Source organism: Condylostylus longicornis, unplaced genomic scaffold, assembly GCF_029603195.1.
Source record: "Condylostylus longicornis isolate FDR11 unplaced genomic scaffold, ASM2960319v2 ptg000135l, whole genome shotgun sequence".
NCBI classification, from domain to species: Eukaryota; Metazoa; Arthropoda; class Insecta; order Diptera; family Dolichopodidae; genus Condylostylus; species Condylostylus longicornis.
Window position 1 is genome coordinate 9,508,838 of NW_026578103.1, and position 20,878 is coordinate 9,529,715.

General features: G+C 24.1%; 1 protein-coding gene across 4 annotated transcripts in view; it reads right to left on the reverse strand.

Moving 5' to 3' along the window:
- Nucleotides 1–2,270: 2,270 nt before the first annotated feature.
- Nucleotides 2,271–20,878, reverse strand: part of LOC129615350 (actin-binding protein WASF2) — a 51,375-nt gene continuing 32,767 nt past the window's right edge. For 2 of the 4 annotated variants that reach the window (XM_055530502.1, XM_055530503.1), the window contains exons 2-6: nt 12,436–13,463; nt 11,458–11,622; nt 3,805–4,577; nt 3,461–3,722; nt 2,271–3,389 (exon numbers count right to left, since the gene is read on the reverse strand). In XM_055530502.1, coding sequence (XP_055386477.1) covers nt 3,211–3,389; nt 3,461–3,722; nt 3,805–4,577; nt 11,458–11,622; nt 12,436–13,198 — 2,142 coding nt within the window. In that variant the 5' untranslated portion in view covers nt 13,199–13,463 and the 3' untranslated portion in view covers nt 2,271–3,210. Of the gene's footprint in view, nt 3,390–3,460; nt 3,723–3,804; nt 4,578–7,924; nt 8,006–11,457; nt 11,623–12,435; nt 13,464–20,878 lie in introns of all 4 variants that reach the window. The other 2 variants (XM_055530504.1, XM_055530505.1) reach the window with 2 other exon arrangements.

The window sequence follows — 20,878 nt, forward strand, 5'->3', positions numbered from 1 at the left end:
AATAACTTATAATTTGTCCAATTTTTTCAAACTTCATATTTTCGCTTTTTAAATATAAAAAATCATGTCACAAAATCGATTATAAAAATTGTATGCTACTAAAATTAAAACAATCATGTCTTTCTTTTCAAAGGAAAACTTTTAACATATGTACATATTTTCTTTTAAATTACATTACAAATTTTCTTCAGAATTAATTATTTAAATCCAATTGCAAAAATTAGAAATTTTCCATTTTGTCATTTCATTAAGTTTTCAATTCATTTATGGTTTTAATTACAAAAGAATAACAAAACAAGAAAATATAAAAACTCAGTAATTATTACTTGTATGTTGTCAAAGATGTAACATGATAAGAATTTATACTTAAGATTGCGAGAAGTTTTAAAGCAAATTTTATAACACATATAAACGCAATAATCCTAATAAAAGAATTTTAAAAATTTCTTAATACACTAGAATATATATTTTTTTTATTAGTTTTTGGTTTCAAATGTTTGTTTTCTTAAATGGTGTTATATATTTTTTGTAAATAAGATAATTTTTATTTATACATATGTAATTTACCTCAACCTTCTATCAAAATTTATATTAATATAATTATTACAATTTGTAATTTTTTTTTCTTTTTTTTTTATTCACATGTTTAAGAATTGCAAAATAATATTTTATTATGTACATAAAGCATTTTAATCTTATTTATACAATTATTATTTAATTTTATGTTTTTTTTTGTATAACAACCAATCAATTATTATTTTCATTTATCGTCATTCATATCGTCATTTATTTCATCATACCATAATTTATAAAAACTGCTAAATGGAAGAATAATTTTATTATATATTATTTGATATACAATGTATAACATCTTTTACAATATTAAAAAACAAAAAAAGTAGATCGTATAAGACCTTATATACGGTATGCAGTAACATTTACTTGCTTTCACAACACTTTAATAGAACCGTAATCCGAGAAATAACGAATCTAATACATAATTATTTTTTAATACTTATGATATTTTATGCTTGAAGATATTTTATATAATAAATAAAATAAATTTATTTATTTATAAGTTAATGGTTGAAAGAATTTAATAAAGATAAAAATAAAATGTAATTTAAGGCAAATTTTATCAAAGATTTAAGAAATATGAAATGTAAATAAGAAATTTAATAAATAAATATATACATACATAAAGGAAAGAATTAAAAAACTAAATACGTGCTATCAAAATAGATCTAAGTAAATGCACATAAATTAATATCAATAACTATTATTTCCATTGAAATAACTGCCTTGCAATCGATTATATTGTGTGTTTTCTAGCTAGCTAATAAATACATATATGTATTTACTGCACTGTACAATGCCAAGTTTAAATAGAAAACTTGTTAAAACTTAAAGTTAAATAGAAATGTTCAAAATTAAATGCATCGAGAAAGTAATTATATTGGTTGTTTTTTGTTTTTAAATTTGAAACTAAAAATTTTTTTAAAATTAAGATTAAGTTAAAGTATATTAAATAAAATTTTACTCTACAAAATTTTCCTTTTCAAGTTTTCCTAATGATTTACTGTAATAATTTCAACCAATAAAAATAGTTCAATAAATCGAATAATGTTACTTGAATTAAATTTTAATGGGATGAGTTAATAAGGAATAATAAAAATGATCAACAGATTAAGATTGTTTCAAAAGTTGGTCTTAAGGACCTGAATTGAATATGAAAATTTAAAGACCCGATTTTAATTTGGCAACAAGCAGTATAAAATTTTATATTCATTAGTTATATTTAAAAACATAATTTAATATATTTTAATTGATGAGAAACGAATGACCTGTTTCAAAACGTAGTTAAGATAAGTTTTAGTTATATTTATTTGAAAACTAAAACAAAAAATTTAATTGATTACATAATTTATAATATATTTAAATATGTACATACACTTATAATTTTTTGCTTCAAAAATATAATTGGTATTGATACATATATTATATAATTGTGTATATTTATTGAATTTTGTAAAGTTTTTATATTCATATAAATCTAAATACATAACACATATGTATTCACTTTGATTTTTTAAATACAAAATTGAAAAATAATTAAAAGCACTACCTAATTTTTCTAAATTAAATTTATTATAATGTGTAATTAAGAAATAATATTTACAAAAAAATAATATACAAAATTAAATAATAATTTTCTTATAATTTGTTTACGATTATAAATCTTTTTGTGTCTCCTTTGTTTTTGTGTTGAAATGTTTTTAAATTAATATATTATGTACTATGTAATATTTTTCCTTATTTACTTATATTTTATTATTTGAATGAAGTAACTAATTTATATTTATTTTATATTTTTAAGATAAATGTACAATACTATATTTTTAAATTGTTTTTTTTTTTTTAATTTTTGCAAACTTTAAAAATAATGTACAATTAAAATATGGCGAACTTTTTTTTAATTACTTTTTTCGATTACTTTTAATTTTCGCAAAGCAAATTAAATAACAATAATTATTAACATTTCACTTTATTATAATTCGTAAAATTAAAGTTGAATTTACATTATGCAACTAAACGTGATGAACCAGTATTAGAAAAGCCTTACATATTCTTTGATTTAATCCAATTCAATAATCTTTCTCATATTTTCAGTAAATTTTATGAAATACTAAAGAGTTATTACTTAGGTAATTTTATAATAATTTATACACTAAATGTTTGTCACATATCTATGTCATTCTCAATAAATTATATTTATTTTAAGATTTTATTAAAAATATTTCAACTAATTTCAATTAGAAATTTATTTAACTTTATTTATTTGTTTTAGGTTTTTTGTTCAAATTTCCATTAAAAGATTTTAATAGTTTTTCATTGTTTTCATTATGAATATGTATAATTTTTCTTTAATTTAACAAATTACATTACATATAATTTGTTTTTATAATAATTAGTACCATTATGCAAAGGTAGATTTAAAAGATTTATTATTAATTACACCTTTAATTGTTGAATTTGTTTCTTTTTAATATCGTTTTTATTTTTCTTTAATTAATGTTTTCAAACACATTTTCATTATTCCTTCTATTCTAATATTAGTTCACTCCTGTGAAAAATTATTAATTATTTTTTCTTTTTGGTTTTATTACCGCTAATATTACTAGTATTGCCACCACCTACATCGGCTAAAGATCAAGCGGACGTTTCTTGTGGTTCAACCCATCCCTCACTATCGTCTTCACTTTCTGAGTCTTCCGATTCAGATAGTTCAATTGCTACACGCCTTGCCAAAATTGAAGCAACATCATGTAAACCAGTAGATCTTTCAATTTCTTTTTGTTCGGTTCTTTCGACTTTTCTCAAGGTTATTCCTACAAATTTGTAATAAAAAACTTATATTAATTTCATTTATTAGAAAAATTTAAGAAAAAAATAATTTTACCATCTCTTATGGCTTTCATTAGATCCGTTCGAGTATCATGGAATGGAGGTAATAATTTTTTCGGTCCCACAGTTACTTTACCACCTAAACCTTGTCCGGCCATAATTACACCATTAGCCGATGGATGATTTCCTGGTATATCGCCATTAGCCATCGGTTTTGGAGGAATAATTTGTTGACTTTGTTGTTGATTTTGTTGGGGACCCTCTAATAATGGTGGAGGGGGAGGTGGTGGTGGTGGAGCTGAATTTGGCGGCGTTATCTAAAATAATATATTTCGATTAAAAATAATTTTGATATAATAGATCATAGACTAATAACACAAAGTATTTTTTAATTCGTACCTGATCTGGTATTGGTGGAGGTGGTGGCAAATCATTAATATTATTTATTTGATTCATTTGCATATTAATATGGTTAAGATTATTGATTTGATTACTTAATTGTGCCATAACTAATGCATTAGCATCCTGCACACTACTACATGGTCCCAATTGCGGGGAACCAGATCTTGATGTACTATTTGCACGTCCTAATAATTTATTTGCTACAACATTACCTCCATTCATATTCAATTGTGGTGGTGGTGAATTTGGCGCCATATTACCTCCGTTATTTAATCCATCTGGTATAGGTGGAGGCGGTGGTAAATTATCTCTTCCAGTCGACATACTTCTGCCACGTGTTGGTGTGTTTGCGTTTGATGTATTCGGGGTACCACCATTGCTGCCATTTGATGGTGGAGCTGGTGGCGGTTGTGTAGGTCTGGGTTTTGTTCGTGATGGAGTGCCAGGCGCATATAAATTTTCTTGTGATATTGGACCTTGCCCACCTTGGCCATAAATAGATTGCGAATTATAAATTGATTCATCGTATAATTGTTGCTGTTGCTGTTGTTGTGTTAAATTCATTTGTTGTTGTTGCATTTGTTGCATATGCTGTTGTCCACCAACAGCATTTGGATGCATACCATAAATTGATTGATATCCAGTACCTGCATTTGCTGCTGCTTGTGGTGACAAAGGCCCATATCCGCCATCTACTGATTCGGCTGGATAGCTTCGTCGTAATTCGATTGAATTTGGTCGAGGAGGTCGTGTATCGTAAACACCCATACCTTCAAGATTTCATAATAAAAAAAAATGTTTAATTAGTAATGGAAAATTTAAATAATTTTTAGCAATTTAAGTTATATATGTATCAAAGCTAAGTTAGAATCAAAATACAATTACTCTTGTTATGAGCATCAAGGTCCAAATATATATAAATCATTCGTTTACATAATCGCAATACTCATATTTTGTTTTACATTTTTAAATACCATAACAAGAATTATTTAAATTATTAATTATATACTCAAAAAATTGAAAAAATAAAAAAAAACAAAAATAAATCTAAATAAAAATACGTTAATTATTCATAAAATGCAACTTAACTATGAATGGTGTGATTTTTAACTATAAAATTTTCATAAATAAGTATAAGTTTTTGAATAATTTTTATGTTAAATTCAAATTATAATATTATTTTTTATTTATGATTAAACTTTTTAATTATATTTAAAAATTAATGACCTTGGTTAAAGCAATAAAATATATTTTTCATGGATGATTAATAAAAAAAAGAGTTCATCTACATTACTTATATGTTAAAAAATCGAAATTTTACATTTTTACGGGAGGAAGTTCAGATACGATGTTAAATGAGTGAGAAAATAAATGATCATTGGACATTATCAAATACTTTTCTACATTTTTTTTTGGTTTTTAAGTGAAAATTATTAAAAGTACTTAAAAACAAAATACACATTATATTCAAAATTAAATGAGCCATTTAAGAAATTAATTAAGTATGATAAATTATTATTATAAGAGCCAAGAGCATGCTACTAAAAGTCTACAGCCTAGTTATTATTGATAAAAAATAGAGGAAAATTATTAAGGATTGAATTGAACTTATGTGTCGAAAACATATGAATAATATGAAAAGTTAATGACACCATTGATTGAATGTTGATTTTGACTGAAATATAATTTTTTTTATAATGAAGATTAGGTGAAAAAAAAGACATCCAAGAGACATAATGAACAGTTGTTTGAAATTTGAGAAGGAAATTGAATTAATGATTTGTACATCAAATTAAAGTCACGAACCCCATACAAATGGATCTAATTTTGATTACATAAGTACGAGTATTTATAAAAAAAAAATAAACCCTTTTAAATTAAAAATAAAATAAAATAGAACATATTTTGCAGTAGATAAAATAAAATTAATTTATATGTACTTATAAAAAATCATAGGAGTTTAGTAAATTTAAATAACCTGTGGCCCAAATAGTTATCCGTTTGTTTTTTTTTTTCTAAAAAATTCTTTTCAAGAATTATTCTGTAATTTTACTAACGCTACACAAAACACGCTGTTTTTTAGCTTATATTTTTTTAACAGACTTTATATTTAAGCAACTATTATATTTTATAATTAAAAAACATAAGAAAGAAAGCCTAAAAGCTTTATGTTTAATAAGAATCGTTGAAATATAACAAAAAAAACCGAAATACGAATAACAGTAAGTTTCGCGAAAATTTGACGTACAGATAATAATTTCAAAATATTTTACACATAAAAATATTGTAATTATATGTTTACTAATTAATCAACAAAAAAAAAGTGAATAAGAGAAGCAGACATGATATTATTGAAGTATTTATATAATTTGCAAAATTAATTTCTTTTTAGCATTGGTTGATATCATAAAATGTTGCATTCTAAAAGTGTTCGGCAATACGCTGCATCTTAAAAATTTATAACTATTTTATTTAATTATAAGTTGTAAAAATGCAAAAAAAGGGGGAACATTTTTTGGAAGTGTCTCTACTAATACAAAATATAAATTTAAGAATTGTGAATTTCATACGAATTTTATTTAAAAAAAAATTGCTCTTAATCAAATAAAAATGAAAAAACACACGGGATCTTATGAAAATTGAAATTAAAATAAAACAAAGGTGGTTGGTTCCCAGTGAATAAACTAAAGCTAAAAAAAATTTATTCTGTATCGCTATAACTAAGATGGCGAACCTCAAAATTGGAAAATGAAAAATTGACGCATAATATAAATTTATAATATAATCTCGTAATTTTTTTTTTCAAATTTTAAACTTAATAGGACAATTTTACAAATCGCCCTAAATTAATTTGTTGATTTAATTATAAAAAAGAATTTAAATTGCAAAAAACACAGTGCTTCCAAAATGTTTTTGATTGTAATATGATGTTTTATAGATTTTATATTTCTTCGCGAAAAATTAATCGCATTTAATTTTACATTTTTTATTCCAAAATTAATTTTAAATGCTTAAAATTATTATCGGTTTAAAAATTTTATATACAATCAATTTGTCAAAAATTATATTTAAATGGTAGTTCTAAAAGATACTATTTAAATACATACACGACATTGTAGATAAAGTACGATAATTGCTTACATATCAGATTGAAATTATATGATGACGCTCAGATTTTATTTTGTCGCTATATTATGCATTAGAGTTTTGTGATGTTGCTACTCAAAACTACCACGAAAAAATTAATTGCCGCAATTTTGCTATTAAAAAATCTGACTGTAAATCTGACAAGAATAGAATGTTTTCTATAATTTTCCATCAGACAAACTGGAATGGAGTCTGATATCAAACTGGATTTACATATACGACTTTACTTATACTCGTACATCAGACTCAGATGAAATCATAGATTTTACTGTATAAATAAATAGTAACTAATATTTTTGAATGACAGAATTTCCAAATAATACTTTTAACTGGCAAAATTTTAAAAATATTTTCTCATTTGTATTTTTATTTTTAAGATTTCAAATTTCAAAACAAATAAATTGAATAAATTGAGACTGAATAAAATTTAAAATCGTAGTTTCAATAGAAGTCTATAAAATAAGAAACGACTTTCAATAAGAATCGAAAAACTAACAAGGTTAACAATTTCAACTTAAATGAAATGTTCAATAAATTTAATTTTATTTAATTTTTAAATTGTATTTATAACATAGATTCGCCATCAATTTTTAAAATCAAAAAATTTTTGTTATTTTTTACAATAATACAAAAATATGTACACATTCTAATTCCTGTTTTAAAATTCATATAAAATATGTACATATGTACATTATATACTTAATTATCTATTAATCGAATATTAAATTACAGATTACATAATACAAAAAATATATCCTTAAAAAAATAAAATAATAAAAAAAAATGAAAAAATTATAAAAACAAAAAAACAAAAAACAAATTGGATTTGAAAAAACACTTTCAGGGAAATTTTTTTTCGTGTTTTCATTGTATACAATTTTCTTTTTGAAAAGGAAAACTACGTAACAAAAAATTTTACAAAAAAAAATATATATTTTTTTTTTTTTTGCACAACATCACAACATCTGACCTGAAATCATGGTTGCTGTTAACATTGCTAGCGTATGATTATTTTCCAAATGCGATAGCATATTATAAGGCCTTACATAGCCTAGAAAATAATAATATACAAAAGAAGAGAAAAAAAGATTTTCGAAAAACAATAATTTTTTTTTTTTGTTTTTTATATTTTTTGTATTGTTTCAAAAATAAGTATCATATTTTTTGTTTGTTTGATTTTTATCCTAAACCTAAACTATTACTTTTTTGGTATATGTAATTGTTATACACATATAACACATTTGTATAACACATTTGATTTTGATTTTTTTCCTTTTTTTTATTAAAATAAATGATTGTATAAAATAATATTATAACAGCAATAAAGTGGTAAAACACAACACAACACAATATATAAAAATATATAATAATGTCAATTATATTTAAAATTAATATACAAGTAAAAAAAAAAAAAACAAATTCAGAAAAAAACTATAGCAATAAAAAAAAGTTAAACATTACATAAAAAAATGTTTGTTTGTTTTTTCTTTTTGTTTTTCAGAAAAGCAGAGAAGAATTATTACAATTTTTAAGAAGAATAATAGTGAACTTTTTTTTTATTAGAAAAGAATTAAAACTCCAAAAAATAAATTTTTCAATTCCATGAGAACAATATTGTATGGAGGAGGATCATGATATGGGTAAGAATAATAGCTTAATCCAAGATTTTCAATTAGTAGGAAATTGAACAAACTGGTTAATTAGAATATGATTTTTCTGCTTTTTTCTTCAAATCTACCATATGCATACTTCAATTTATTTCAGTAACAAAAGAAGTAATTGAGAATACTTTTTATATACTTATATAAGATTTAAAATCATTTTTGTATGTGCTAAATAATTCAATAATGTTGTGTATGTAATTATTTATAATAATGTATTTGTGTATGAATGCATTTTATTATTGTATATGAATATTTAAATCAAAATGTTTAATGATATTTTAGAAACAAAAATTTTATGCTTCAGAAGATACTCTTATTGTAAATTTGTAAAAAAATTGTCAAATTTTTATTGACAAACATATTTATGTATTTATATATGTAAGTAAATGTATATAATATAAGTAGAGATCCTATAGTTTTTATAAAATAAATAGATTTTTTTTTCGAAATTTGAAATTATTAAAGATTCACGATAGATTTAATACTAATTAATAATATGTAGGTATTGATTTTTAAGTTTTACTTTTTATTTCGCAATAATTAGTAAAAGTAATTTTATTGAATCATAAAGTATCTAATAGACTCTTCAAGAAAATGTGTATTTTACTTTTTTTTTCATATTGGATTTTAGATACACACATGTGCAATTTAAAAATGTGTATATATTTGTATGTACATTACAAATATGACCAACGTATCAATTATTAGCAATAATAAAAAAATTTTTCACATTTTATACCAGAAATACACAGCATCCCTACAAAATTTAATAATTTTCAAGTAATATTCGGATAAAATTATTAAAAAAAAAAAATGAAAAATTAAAAAAAAAACATAAGGTGGATTATTCTATTTATAAATTTACATAGATATTATATATATATATATGTATATATATATATACATATGTATTAAAGTCAGTTCTCATAAATATTTAATCATTTTCGGTATTTTATTAGTTTAGTTTGTACGATGAGAAAGTAAAATTTGAAAAGTAAACAAAAATTTTAATTAAAATTTAAAGATGAAACAATTTGAAGATGAAGATTTGCTTTTTATTAAATTGTTTGTTTTCCAATAAAATTCAGAAAACAATTTTTTTTTATTTTAATCTGCACATAATAAAAATCTTGAAATTATTTTAGAATTTTGTGGCAATAAGATAAAAATATACATACATACATACGTACATTCCGAAATGCGAAAACTTACAGAATTTTATTATTTAAGTATTTTTTCTATGAAAAATTTCTTTATATCGCTTTCCTTTTCAAACAAAATTAAAATCAAATAAATTTTTTTTATATTTCTGTCTATGATTTGAAAATTTTTTTAATAATGTACTCAGTCGTAAATTTTTTATATCATTGGCGCTTAAATACATTCTATTAAAAAACTTATTTTTTTATTTCAATTTTTATGGTTAAAAAAGCAAAAATATTTACAATATTATATCCAAAATTTAGAGGTCTTGGGACATAAAACGTTTGTGAATGAACTACGTAGATTTGAAATTATGTAGGTATGAAATTTTTTAGAAAATTGGTATAGCGGTAATATTTAAATTTTAAAAAAGTAAAAGTAACTTTTAAAGTTTTTGTCTTACACATATTTATGGCAAATCAAATGTTTTTTACCATAAAAAATTTAAAATAATAGATTTTATGAATCATAACTTTCATCATATTATTAATTAAAAAAAAAGAACTTTTGTCAAATATAGGAGAACAATTATTGAAAAGTAATATTTATACTCGTATAGCACAATAATTAAAAGCAAATTTGGTTAAAAGTTGAAAATATAAAGAGAATCACAACTAATGCAATATTACTTATAAATTAATTATTAATTTGTCTAGAAAATTAAGAGTTCATTAGAATTCATTAAATAATTGGCAACATATATAAATTTATTTATAGCTCGCTAAAGTGTTATATTAAAATATTTTAAAAGTCTACACAAATATAAAAAAAAATCGATTACTTAACTTTCAAAATATTATAGTAAAATGGTTAAATCTATAATTAAGGAATTTAGATTCAACTCGAAATGCATATGCAATCCCAATATTATTGCTTTTTGGAATTCAAAGAGTGTAATATAGAAGGAGGTATACAATTTAAAAGAATATTGAGCAATACAAAAAGCTACAATTTTCATTTCATTTACATTACATTTTATATTAAAAAAAAAAACGTTTCTTTTTAGCTTATATTTTAGTTACATGTTATGTTTTTTTTTTACATAAATACTTTTTGAGTTTTAATTGAATATTGCTTAAATATATGCACAGTAATAAATACATATACATTGATAATGATCCGATTTCAAATGTTATGTGAAATTTTAATGTTGAAATAATATTGTAATTTACAAACATTTAAATTATTACATTACATGTACATATGTAAGTTTACATAAAATACATTTTTGTTTTATTTTTATTGTTCTTAATAAATTTAAAAAGCGTGAACCATTGATTTTGAATTAATAAAGTGTAAATATGTATGATATATATATATATATGATATTACATGTATATACTATGCATATTATAAATTTTAATTTTGTGTAATTATTAATATATATATATGTATGTATATGTATGCACATATGTATATGGGAGTACGAAATACAATGTAATAGTTTTTTTGATAATGATTGCAATATAAATTTATAATAACAATTAAAATTAAAAGCAGGACATTGCATTTATGTTTCGTTATTTTTTTTTTTTTCGGTATGAAATTTGAATAAGGAATTAAAAAGTGTTTTTTTTTTTCTTTTTAGCAACAACAAGGCTCTTCACTCTAGGCTACAATACAATCTCGTACCTACACGATAAATCTTTAATGCATGAAGAAACTAAAGAACGTGTTGTACTATCCAATTCGGGATGCAATAAGTCATCTTGAAGCGGACGAATTCTTGATGGTGACAATTCCAAAGTATTATGTTGAATTGGATAATAGTAGAAATAATTTGGTTGATCGCTGTGATAGCCTAATTTCATAGAATGAGTATTTTTTTTTTGTTTGCTTTTTTTTTTCTTGTCTTGAATTTTTTAATATTTCCAATTATTTCCTTTTTTTTTTGCAATTTATACATATTTTCTTTTTTTTTAACTAATTTAAAAAGCTTATATATTTTTTTCTTTTTAAATTAAAAATCTGTTGACATCAAGTAATTATAAAGTAAATCAAGAGGTAAATGAGACAAAAATAACAAAAATGCCGTATTTAATATGAAAAAGTTAATTTTCAACCACATGGGCTTAAAATATTGTACTATATTTGAGCAAACATCACAACACATTTGCGTCTATTAACATTAATGACGAATAAATTTTAAAATCGCTCTTAAATTGCTTATTAATTTGGATTGTATTGCTCAGTTTCAAATATCGAATCTGAGAGTTATTCAAGTAGGTCTACGCGATTATTTTTAACTGAAATAATAAATTAAATGAATCTAGAATCGCATTTTTCTAATGCGTATTTTCATTCATTTCATCTTCATGATAAAATGTCAACAGATTTTCTAAAAAAATAAAAATCTAAAAATAAAAATTTGCCATACAAAATAACTTCTGTTTTTTTCATTTTTATATTAAAAAAAAAAATAAAAAAAGCTATTTATATTTATATAAAATTATTAATATTTTTTAATTATAATAAATAAATTAAATATTTTTTTTTTCAACTTTCTTCCCTTTCTGGTTTTTTTTTTTAACTTCCACCACATTCATAATAACATCAATTATTATAGATATACTACATAATTTTCTAGTAATTATTGGAAATATTTTATACTTACTACCATAACCCGATTCATCAGTTGGCACAGCATTTGGTGTCCTATAAATCACATTATTAGGCATTAAAGTTTCACCATGTCCAATGGCGATTTGTCGTTGTTTTTCTCTTGTATTATGTGGGGTTCGTACACGTTTCTTATGTCCTCTACCACCAGCAGCATTACTACTTTGATTACCTTGTCCACTTTGATTACCGCCTGCGCTACCATCTCTAGGCCGATGCATTTTTTTACCATGCATAACACGTTCTGTATCCTTAAGCATTTCTTGTCTCCATAATTCAAAGAAATAATTTGGATCTGTATAAAATTTGAGACCATCTTTACCATCATCACGATATACATTTAATTTATCAAGTGGTGGTGGTTTATCGCATAATGCATATGTTTCTAACATTGGTGCTGGCATTGTTGCACGTGAAAATATTTGTTGATCAAATATATTAGCAGATTTAAAGGCTTTCTTTAATTGTATATCAGTTAATGGTACTTCTTCAACAGTACTATCTAATTGTGTTACTTTAATTGCTAAACGATCAATACGAGCTTGCAGTGAATTTGCACGATCAGCAATATTACCAACATCACGTCTTAATTCACCAAATATATCTTCAGCATGTTTAGATAATGATGACAATTGTCGAATAATATTTGTTAATGTTGTATTCGTTACTGTTTCTAATTCAGTTGGTTGTAATTCATCACGTTGATAAACAGAACGTGCTACATGCACTGGTTCTATTGAACGTTTCGGTAATGGCATTTTTAATTTAAATTATTTTGATTATATTCAAATATTTTCCTTTTACTATTTAGATTACAGGTTTTTTACTTTTGAAAATGTGTTTTTTCTTTTTGATAATTCTTTATTTTTCAAAGAATTATTATTTTTCTTCAATTCTTAGTTATTAATTTATTTAATTTAGTTTTGATTCGAATCTTTTGTAAATAAGTCATGGGAATTATTGCTCCATAATTCATTTATTATCAAAATGTAATAATGTTCCAATTTTGTGCTACGATGTAGCCTAAAAATAAAAAAGAAAATAATAGTTTTCAATTAGTTATAAAGTTTTATACAGCTTATTATTAGTTAAGAAATAATTCTGTTTAATAATTAAATTCACCTATTGTAAAAGCAAGTCTTTTGGAATTTTCGGGAACTAATACACAATTTATAGTCAATTAAATAATCCAATAAATATCATACGATAAATCAAGTGTTTATCCAAAATTATGTCATTTTTGGTATTCACAGTTTCGTAAATAGTATTATAGAAAGTAGAGCCACAGCAGAATAGTAGCATTTTTTAAAAATGGTCTTATTTTCTCTTTTTTTGAAGTAAATATTCTTCAATTACACTTTTCTTTTCTTTCTCAAAAGTTTCTTTTACAAATATATATAATACTTATTTGACTTGTTTGTCGAATCCTTTTTTTTGCAAATATATGTACAAGATCAAGTAAAAATTCAATTGTTGTTAATGAATATTGAATGTAAATTTTAAGCAGCAGTATAAACCTATAAATTCGATTTCAAATTAAAAATTGAAAAAAATTCATAAAATTCGAAAAATTTTACATTTTTTATTATGCATCATTACTCAAGAGGAACACATTTCTTGATGCCTGCGATATTTAAATTTAGAAATTATTCAATCTTCATCAATTTAATAATTATAAATTTATATTAATAAAATTAATAATAAAAATCAATAAATCAATTATTTCGCGAATTTCACTTTCCCCTTTGTTCTTAAACAAAAACAAAACCCTCTTCTTCTTTTACATAAATTTTTTTAAATAATTTTTACCAATTACACATTCATTATTAAATTATCATTGAATTTTTGAGAACATGACACCCACAAAACTTATTCCGAACAATTGAACAAACATCATGAGTACATGCAAATATTTCAAAAAAAAAAAAGAGAAGGAAAAAATTAGAACAACTACAGCATACTTTAAAAAATTTACTAAAGAAAAGAAATTGCTTTCAATCATATACCATCGTTTAGTGACTTTTAAAAAGTCCCTTCCGGCTTCATTTTAAAATTTGATATCCGGCGAAAGGGTATAAATTTTGTATGAACATGTTTTTTTTTAACATTAATATGTTGTATTGTTGTTGTATAACATATTTTAATATAGTGCACGTATAGGTATCGTATGTTATGTATACGTAAATTTTAGGTTTAAGAATTTTACGGTAAATAACTTTACACTTACATTGTATATGAGCTGGTAAGTAAAATATTTCACATGCGTTTTAAATTTTCTTAACGTTAATAATATTTTTATTATTGAAATTGAAAAAAAAATTTAAGGCGCTTTTTGAAAATTAATATTAGATTTTTTCAATTATTACAGTTTTTAGTGAGAATTTTATGTAAGTATGAATATAAAAGTAACTCATATTACGATATGTAGTACAATATGTTATTTAATATCCTATACTTACTTAGAGCTTAAAATATAAACGAAAAATAAATAAAATTTATTTTAACAAGGAAAATTAATATCGTAGAAGAAGACAGACTATTTTTACAAAATGTACTTTTAGCAGGAAAATTTCGAATTATGAGGCTAATATTTTTGATGTTGTGTGTTATCAAATAATCAAATCCCTGAATTACAATAGTATTATACAAAATTGATAAATGGTATAATAAAAAACATCAGGGTAGTTGACGATTTCAGAGATTTAACTGTTTTGGAATTATTTTTAATTAATGTTTTGAAATAAAGAGCTATGGTAAAGTGTCATAACTGTTGAATTTAATAATTCTTTTTTCGAATCTTAAACACTCAACTCTTACTGATTTTCTGTGGTAGAAAAACATTAATAATTTTATAATAAAATCTTATGTCTAATAGAGCTTTATTACATCTAATAGAGTTTAAATCCAAATAGCGTTAATTTTTAAAATATATTTATAGAACTAATAAATATATCAGGTATAAGTACGAGTAAATATATCACTATTTATATTTCGGGTCCTGGCAATACTAGTGCTGCCAGGTGCAATCTGACACTTCCATTGGAAAGTTTGACATTTTTTAGGACAACTTCACTCAGAACGTTTTGTCATTCGAGCGCGAATTGTTTTGTTTACAGTGACTTGAAAAATTCATCTCGGTCAAAAAATGGAATTGTCCCGTGAAAATTTTCGTGCGATGATTTTTTACGATTTTCGGCGCGGATTATCGAGACAAGAGTGTCTCGATCAACTTGTTTCGACTTTTGGTGATGAAGCACCATCAAAAACCACTGTAAATCGCTGGTACCAAGAGTTTGGTTTCGGACGCCGTTCGCTCCAGGATGAATTTCGTGAAGGTCGGCCAATTTCGGTCGTTTTGCCGGAAACCATCCATGCTGTGCGCGAAATGATAATGATGGACCGGCATGTGACATACTGTGAGATTGAGGCATCCTTGGGCATTAGTTCCACCAGCGTACATAAGATATTGCATGAACATCTTGCCGTGAAAAAGGTGTGTTGTCGATGGATCCCAAAAAATTTGACGATTGCACAAAAGAAGGCTCGTGTCGATTGGAGCAAAGAAATGTTGAAAAAATTCAATCGCGGTGCGTCAAAAGACGTTTATAAGATAGTCACAGGTGATGAATCATGGATCTATGCATATGAGCCCGAAACGAAACAGCAATCGACCGTATGGGTGTTCCAAGACGAGCCAAATCCAACAAAAGTTGTTCGTGGAAGAAGCACATCGAAGCAAATGATCGCGTTTTTTTTTGGTATAACCGGTCATGTGGCCACAGTACCTTTAGTGGAACGTAGGACGGTCAATTCTGAATGGTACACCACCATCTGTTTGCCGAAAGTTTTCGAAGAAATAAGGAAAACAAACAAGCGCCGGCGAATCATTCTTCATCATGACAATGCAAGCTCTCACAAATCAGCTGAAACAATGGACTATTTGAGCACTCAAAATGTCGAATTGATGGGTCATCCGCCGTACAGTCCTGATTTAGCACCCAATGACTTCTTCTTATTCCCTCACATCAAAAAAAAAATGCGTGGACAACGATTTTCAACACCTGAAGAAGCAGTCGATGCGTTCAAAAACCATGTTTTGGAGGTGTCTCCAAAATTGGAGAATATTTTGGAGGTTGTATTGATCTTCATGGGGAATATTTTGAAAAACAATAAAACCATTTCCAATGATAAATGTTTGTTTTTTATTGCTAGACCCGAAATATAAATAGTGACCCTCGTAATACCCATAGGTCAGAAAAGGTTTAATAACAAAAATTATAAATGTATAAACATCTGTCTAACTCTAAAAACTACTCTCAATTTCTCTCAATCATTTTCCTGTCAATTTATTTTAAACAATGATTATAACAAATTTTTGTCCGACAGGTAAAGTGTAAGTATCTATAAATTTTAAAAAGCTAACGTTGGAATGAAATTTAAATAAATATCTTTTTACTTGTATAACCGGTAATTCTCAATTCTTCTATTAATAAAAAAATTTTCATGAAAATTTTTTTCATAATAAAATGTTTTTACCTAACTATTAAAAATCAATTTCTTTTCATTAACAAAATATTGTTGCAATAGTTATTAAATTGTACGTACAGAAATCCATTATGTAATATTATATAATCTATAACAATTAAATATTTCATAATTTTTTATATAGAAAAAGTAAGAATTCCAAATTGTGGTCTACTTAAATGATAATTATATGGAATTGCAAATAACTTCCATATTTCACCTTCAGTACTTTGGCCCCTACCCTACCTATCTTTGGTTATCTATTCACATTGTATCAAATATCGAATTTCATCATGAACATTTTATTGACTGTGGTTAATTATTCCATATTAAATTTTAATAAAAAAAAAGGTTATTCAATTTCCGTTTAATTTAACTTGACTTCTCTTTAATTTTTGTTATGCATTCGTTTATTTTAAATTAAATTTTTGGTCTAGGTTTATTTTTAGATTTTCTGATCTCAAAATTTCTTTACAGAGTAGTAATTAGTAATATTGCTACTGTTTTTTAAAATATATATATGTGTATATGTACCTACATATGTATAGATACGTGTTTTATACGTTGTGGTAAAATGGTTAATTGTGGTTGGAATTTGAAATACGTATAATAGTCATCAAAAAATCATGGTTTATTTTTAATAAATAATATAGATACATGTAAATGTGTATTAATAAATGAAATGTAGAAGTGTTGGTTTTAAAATTTTAACAAAATTCTTTTAATGTTTTATGAATAACAAAAAAAATAAACTAACGTGACTTTAATTTTAATTTTATTACGATATGATTTCATATTTATTGTTTTGTTTGTTAAAATAAAAATAATTAAATAAAATTCTTTAAGGTATTTCATTTTCTGCATTTACATTATTTCTTTACTTATTTCTTATAGTACAACTCTTATTAACCTCCTCTACGTATGCTGGGTTTCAATAATACGCATGTTTATGCGAATGTTTTGAGATTCCGATTCCGAAGCAGACTTCAATGACAACTTGCTTCAATATATTTTACATAAAAGTAAAAAGTTATATGAAAATTTGTTAATTTTAATAGATATTACGACTTTAAAGAAAACGCTTACAATTTTCTGTTCAATAAATAAAAATTCTAATTAGAAAAAAAAATTGAATACAATTTTTGCTTCCTACTTTTCGGTTAATTCAGTTAATTTTTTATTAGGCTTATATTTGCTAATAAAATGTATGGTAAATAATGCTTGTAATTTTACATTTAAAAAAAATTCAATTTTTAAATTTAAAAATATATTTCAATTTTGAATTATCTTTTTTTGAATCATCTTCTAGTAGACCTAAAAACTTGCAACATACAGCAATTGATGAAAATTAATAAATATCATTCCAAAAACCCCATTCTATTTAAAATTTCGAAAACACATAACAATAGGAACTTCTTCAATATTACAACTTATACAATATTACTTTAGAAAAGTATTTAGTGTTAATTTTTCTCAAATTCGAAGATAAATTTCGCATACCCACAAATCGCTTTCTAAAATATTAATATTAAACCATCTTTATTTGAGAAATTTATGTATAATACATATGGATATATGTATGCTCCTACACTATCGTTTAATTTAAAGCTATTAAATTGAGTATAATGATTGTTACAAATACATTTTCAAATATTGCTATTTTACTATGTGCTAAGCTGTGATACTTTGCCAAAAAATCATATTGTTTGTTTGCTATTTGCTACTCTATATTTCGCATCACATTGATTAAATATCATAATAAGTAATACATATGTACATATTCATGTAAATTCCAAAACTCATAATTAATATTTTTATAAAATTCACAATATTATATAAAAAATTTCGAAAATAATTTAGAGTAATATGAGCATTTTTTAATGCAACTGAAATCAAAATAATTGAAGACATGAATTAATGAAGGTGCCAATAACTGTTTTTGAAGTTTCGAGTAAATTAACCTTTCTTTCAAAGCAAAATAATTCAACAATTGTGACATAATACCTTCCAAATACAAGCTATCTCTTAAACTGAGTCGTTTTTTGAAAATCTGGTTTTTGCATATGAAAACTGAAATATAAACTTCTTCTATTTATGCAATAAACCCATTATCGTAAAAATTATAGATGGCACCTTCATTCACTCGTGTCTACAATTACAATAACTTGGCAAAACCTAAAATATACAGAAACATTTATAAAAACACACAAAGTATAATAAATCTTCTTTATCTCTCCAACATTACATAAAACTCTTAAATATTAAGTATTAAGATTATATAGATGTTGTGTTCAACAAGATAATTGCAGCTTAAAGTAGATATACAATAAAAGAAATATGAAAACATATATTTATACCTACATGTGTACAAATTTAAATTTAAATTTTTATTTTAAATATTTTATGAAAGAAATTAAGAAGAAGAAGCAAATCAATTCTAATTTCCTCTCTACTATTCTTGCTTTTTTTCTTTATTGATTGATTTTTCTTTATCTTATATACCTATGAATTCTCTGTTTTTTTCTTACTTTATTTCTCTCCTATTCCACTACAGTACAGTCTACAACTCTACACATAAAAAAAAATAAATTTCCATCTATCAATTCAATTTATTGTTACAATATTTTTATTCGTTTTTTTTTTTTGCTGACTTGCATAAAAAACAAAATAAAGCAGAAATAAACCGATTACAAATATTACCGTTCCACAGGAAATATATTAAAGTCAAACGACCTAAATGTATATATATAAAAAAAAAACTAAAATATGTATAACTGAAAGAAAATTAAAATAAAAATAAATAAAACATCTTCTCAACCTGATTACATTTCAGCACCCTTCAATTTTTTTTTTTGCCATCACCTCCACTCCCTATACCCTGTCCATATATCTTATTATCATAAATATCATTTAACTAATAATTTTCATTCATAAAATCAACCTCCAACCAGACCAATCACTTTTTAATCCTCTCTATAATATTATTGCACTTTATATTCTAATAATATGAGCTCGTAAAATAAAAGAATTATGAAAAACAAATAAGAAAAAACAAAAAAAAAAAAAACAAAAGAATTATAAAGCAGACTTATAAATCCGATGAAAATACCCTCAATGTAGACATGATGAGAAAAATATAACACCAGAACCAAAACCAAAAATTTGAATCAATATTACTCATATCTTTATACTTACTTACGTATCGTATAGATTTTCACATAACATTAGCACATATACCTATATATATATATATACTTATAAATATACTTGCATATAAAATATGCTTTAATATAGCAATATTATCTACATGTGTACATGCCATTTATTTAAATTTGCTTCAAACTAGAAAAATTCGTCACAAATCTCATTTAAAAAGATTACTGAAACCGAATTGATGACAAGTTAGTTGGCTATGCTATTATCGTTTTGCTTAGTTGCATCTATTATTTTTTAGCATTTTTCCAAAAAAAAATTAGCAAACAATGATTTATTAGTTTAATCATTGTGTCCGTCCGTCTGTTGGTGTGACCATTTACAAAACTTTTATTCAGAAATACATCTTTACTAGAAACGTTTTTTGTATAGAAGAAAATTTTTACATGTCTAAAAGCTATCCCCCTCTAATAGTTATAGCCCCCCAAAGTCCTAAAAATTTCATTTTCTGATTATTTCTTCGCAACGACAAGTCAAAGGAGTTTAAAATTTTGTTTCCTTGGAAGATAATTATATCCACTTATTCCTCTCCACCCCCCCCCCTTTTCCACCAATTGACATATTTTGGTGTATGAATAAAAGTAACTTAAAAAAGGTAGCAGTTTGTTGTCAAAAACAGTACTTGTTCAAGGGAAAAGTGCTACTTTAAAAACCATTGGTTTGATCTAACTTTATTTCCAAATAGAGTGGCGCATAGAAGA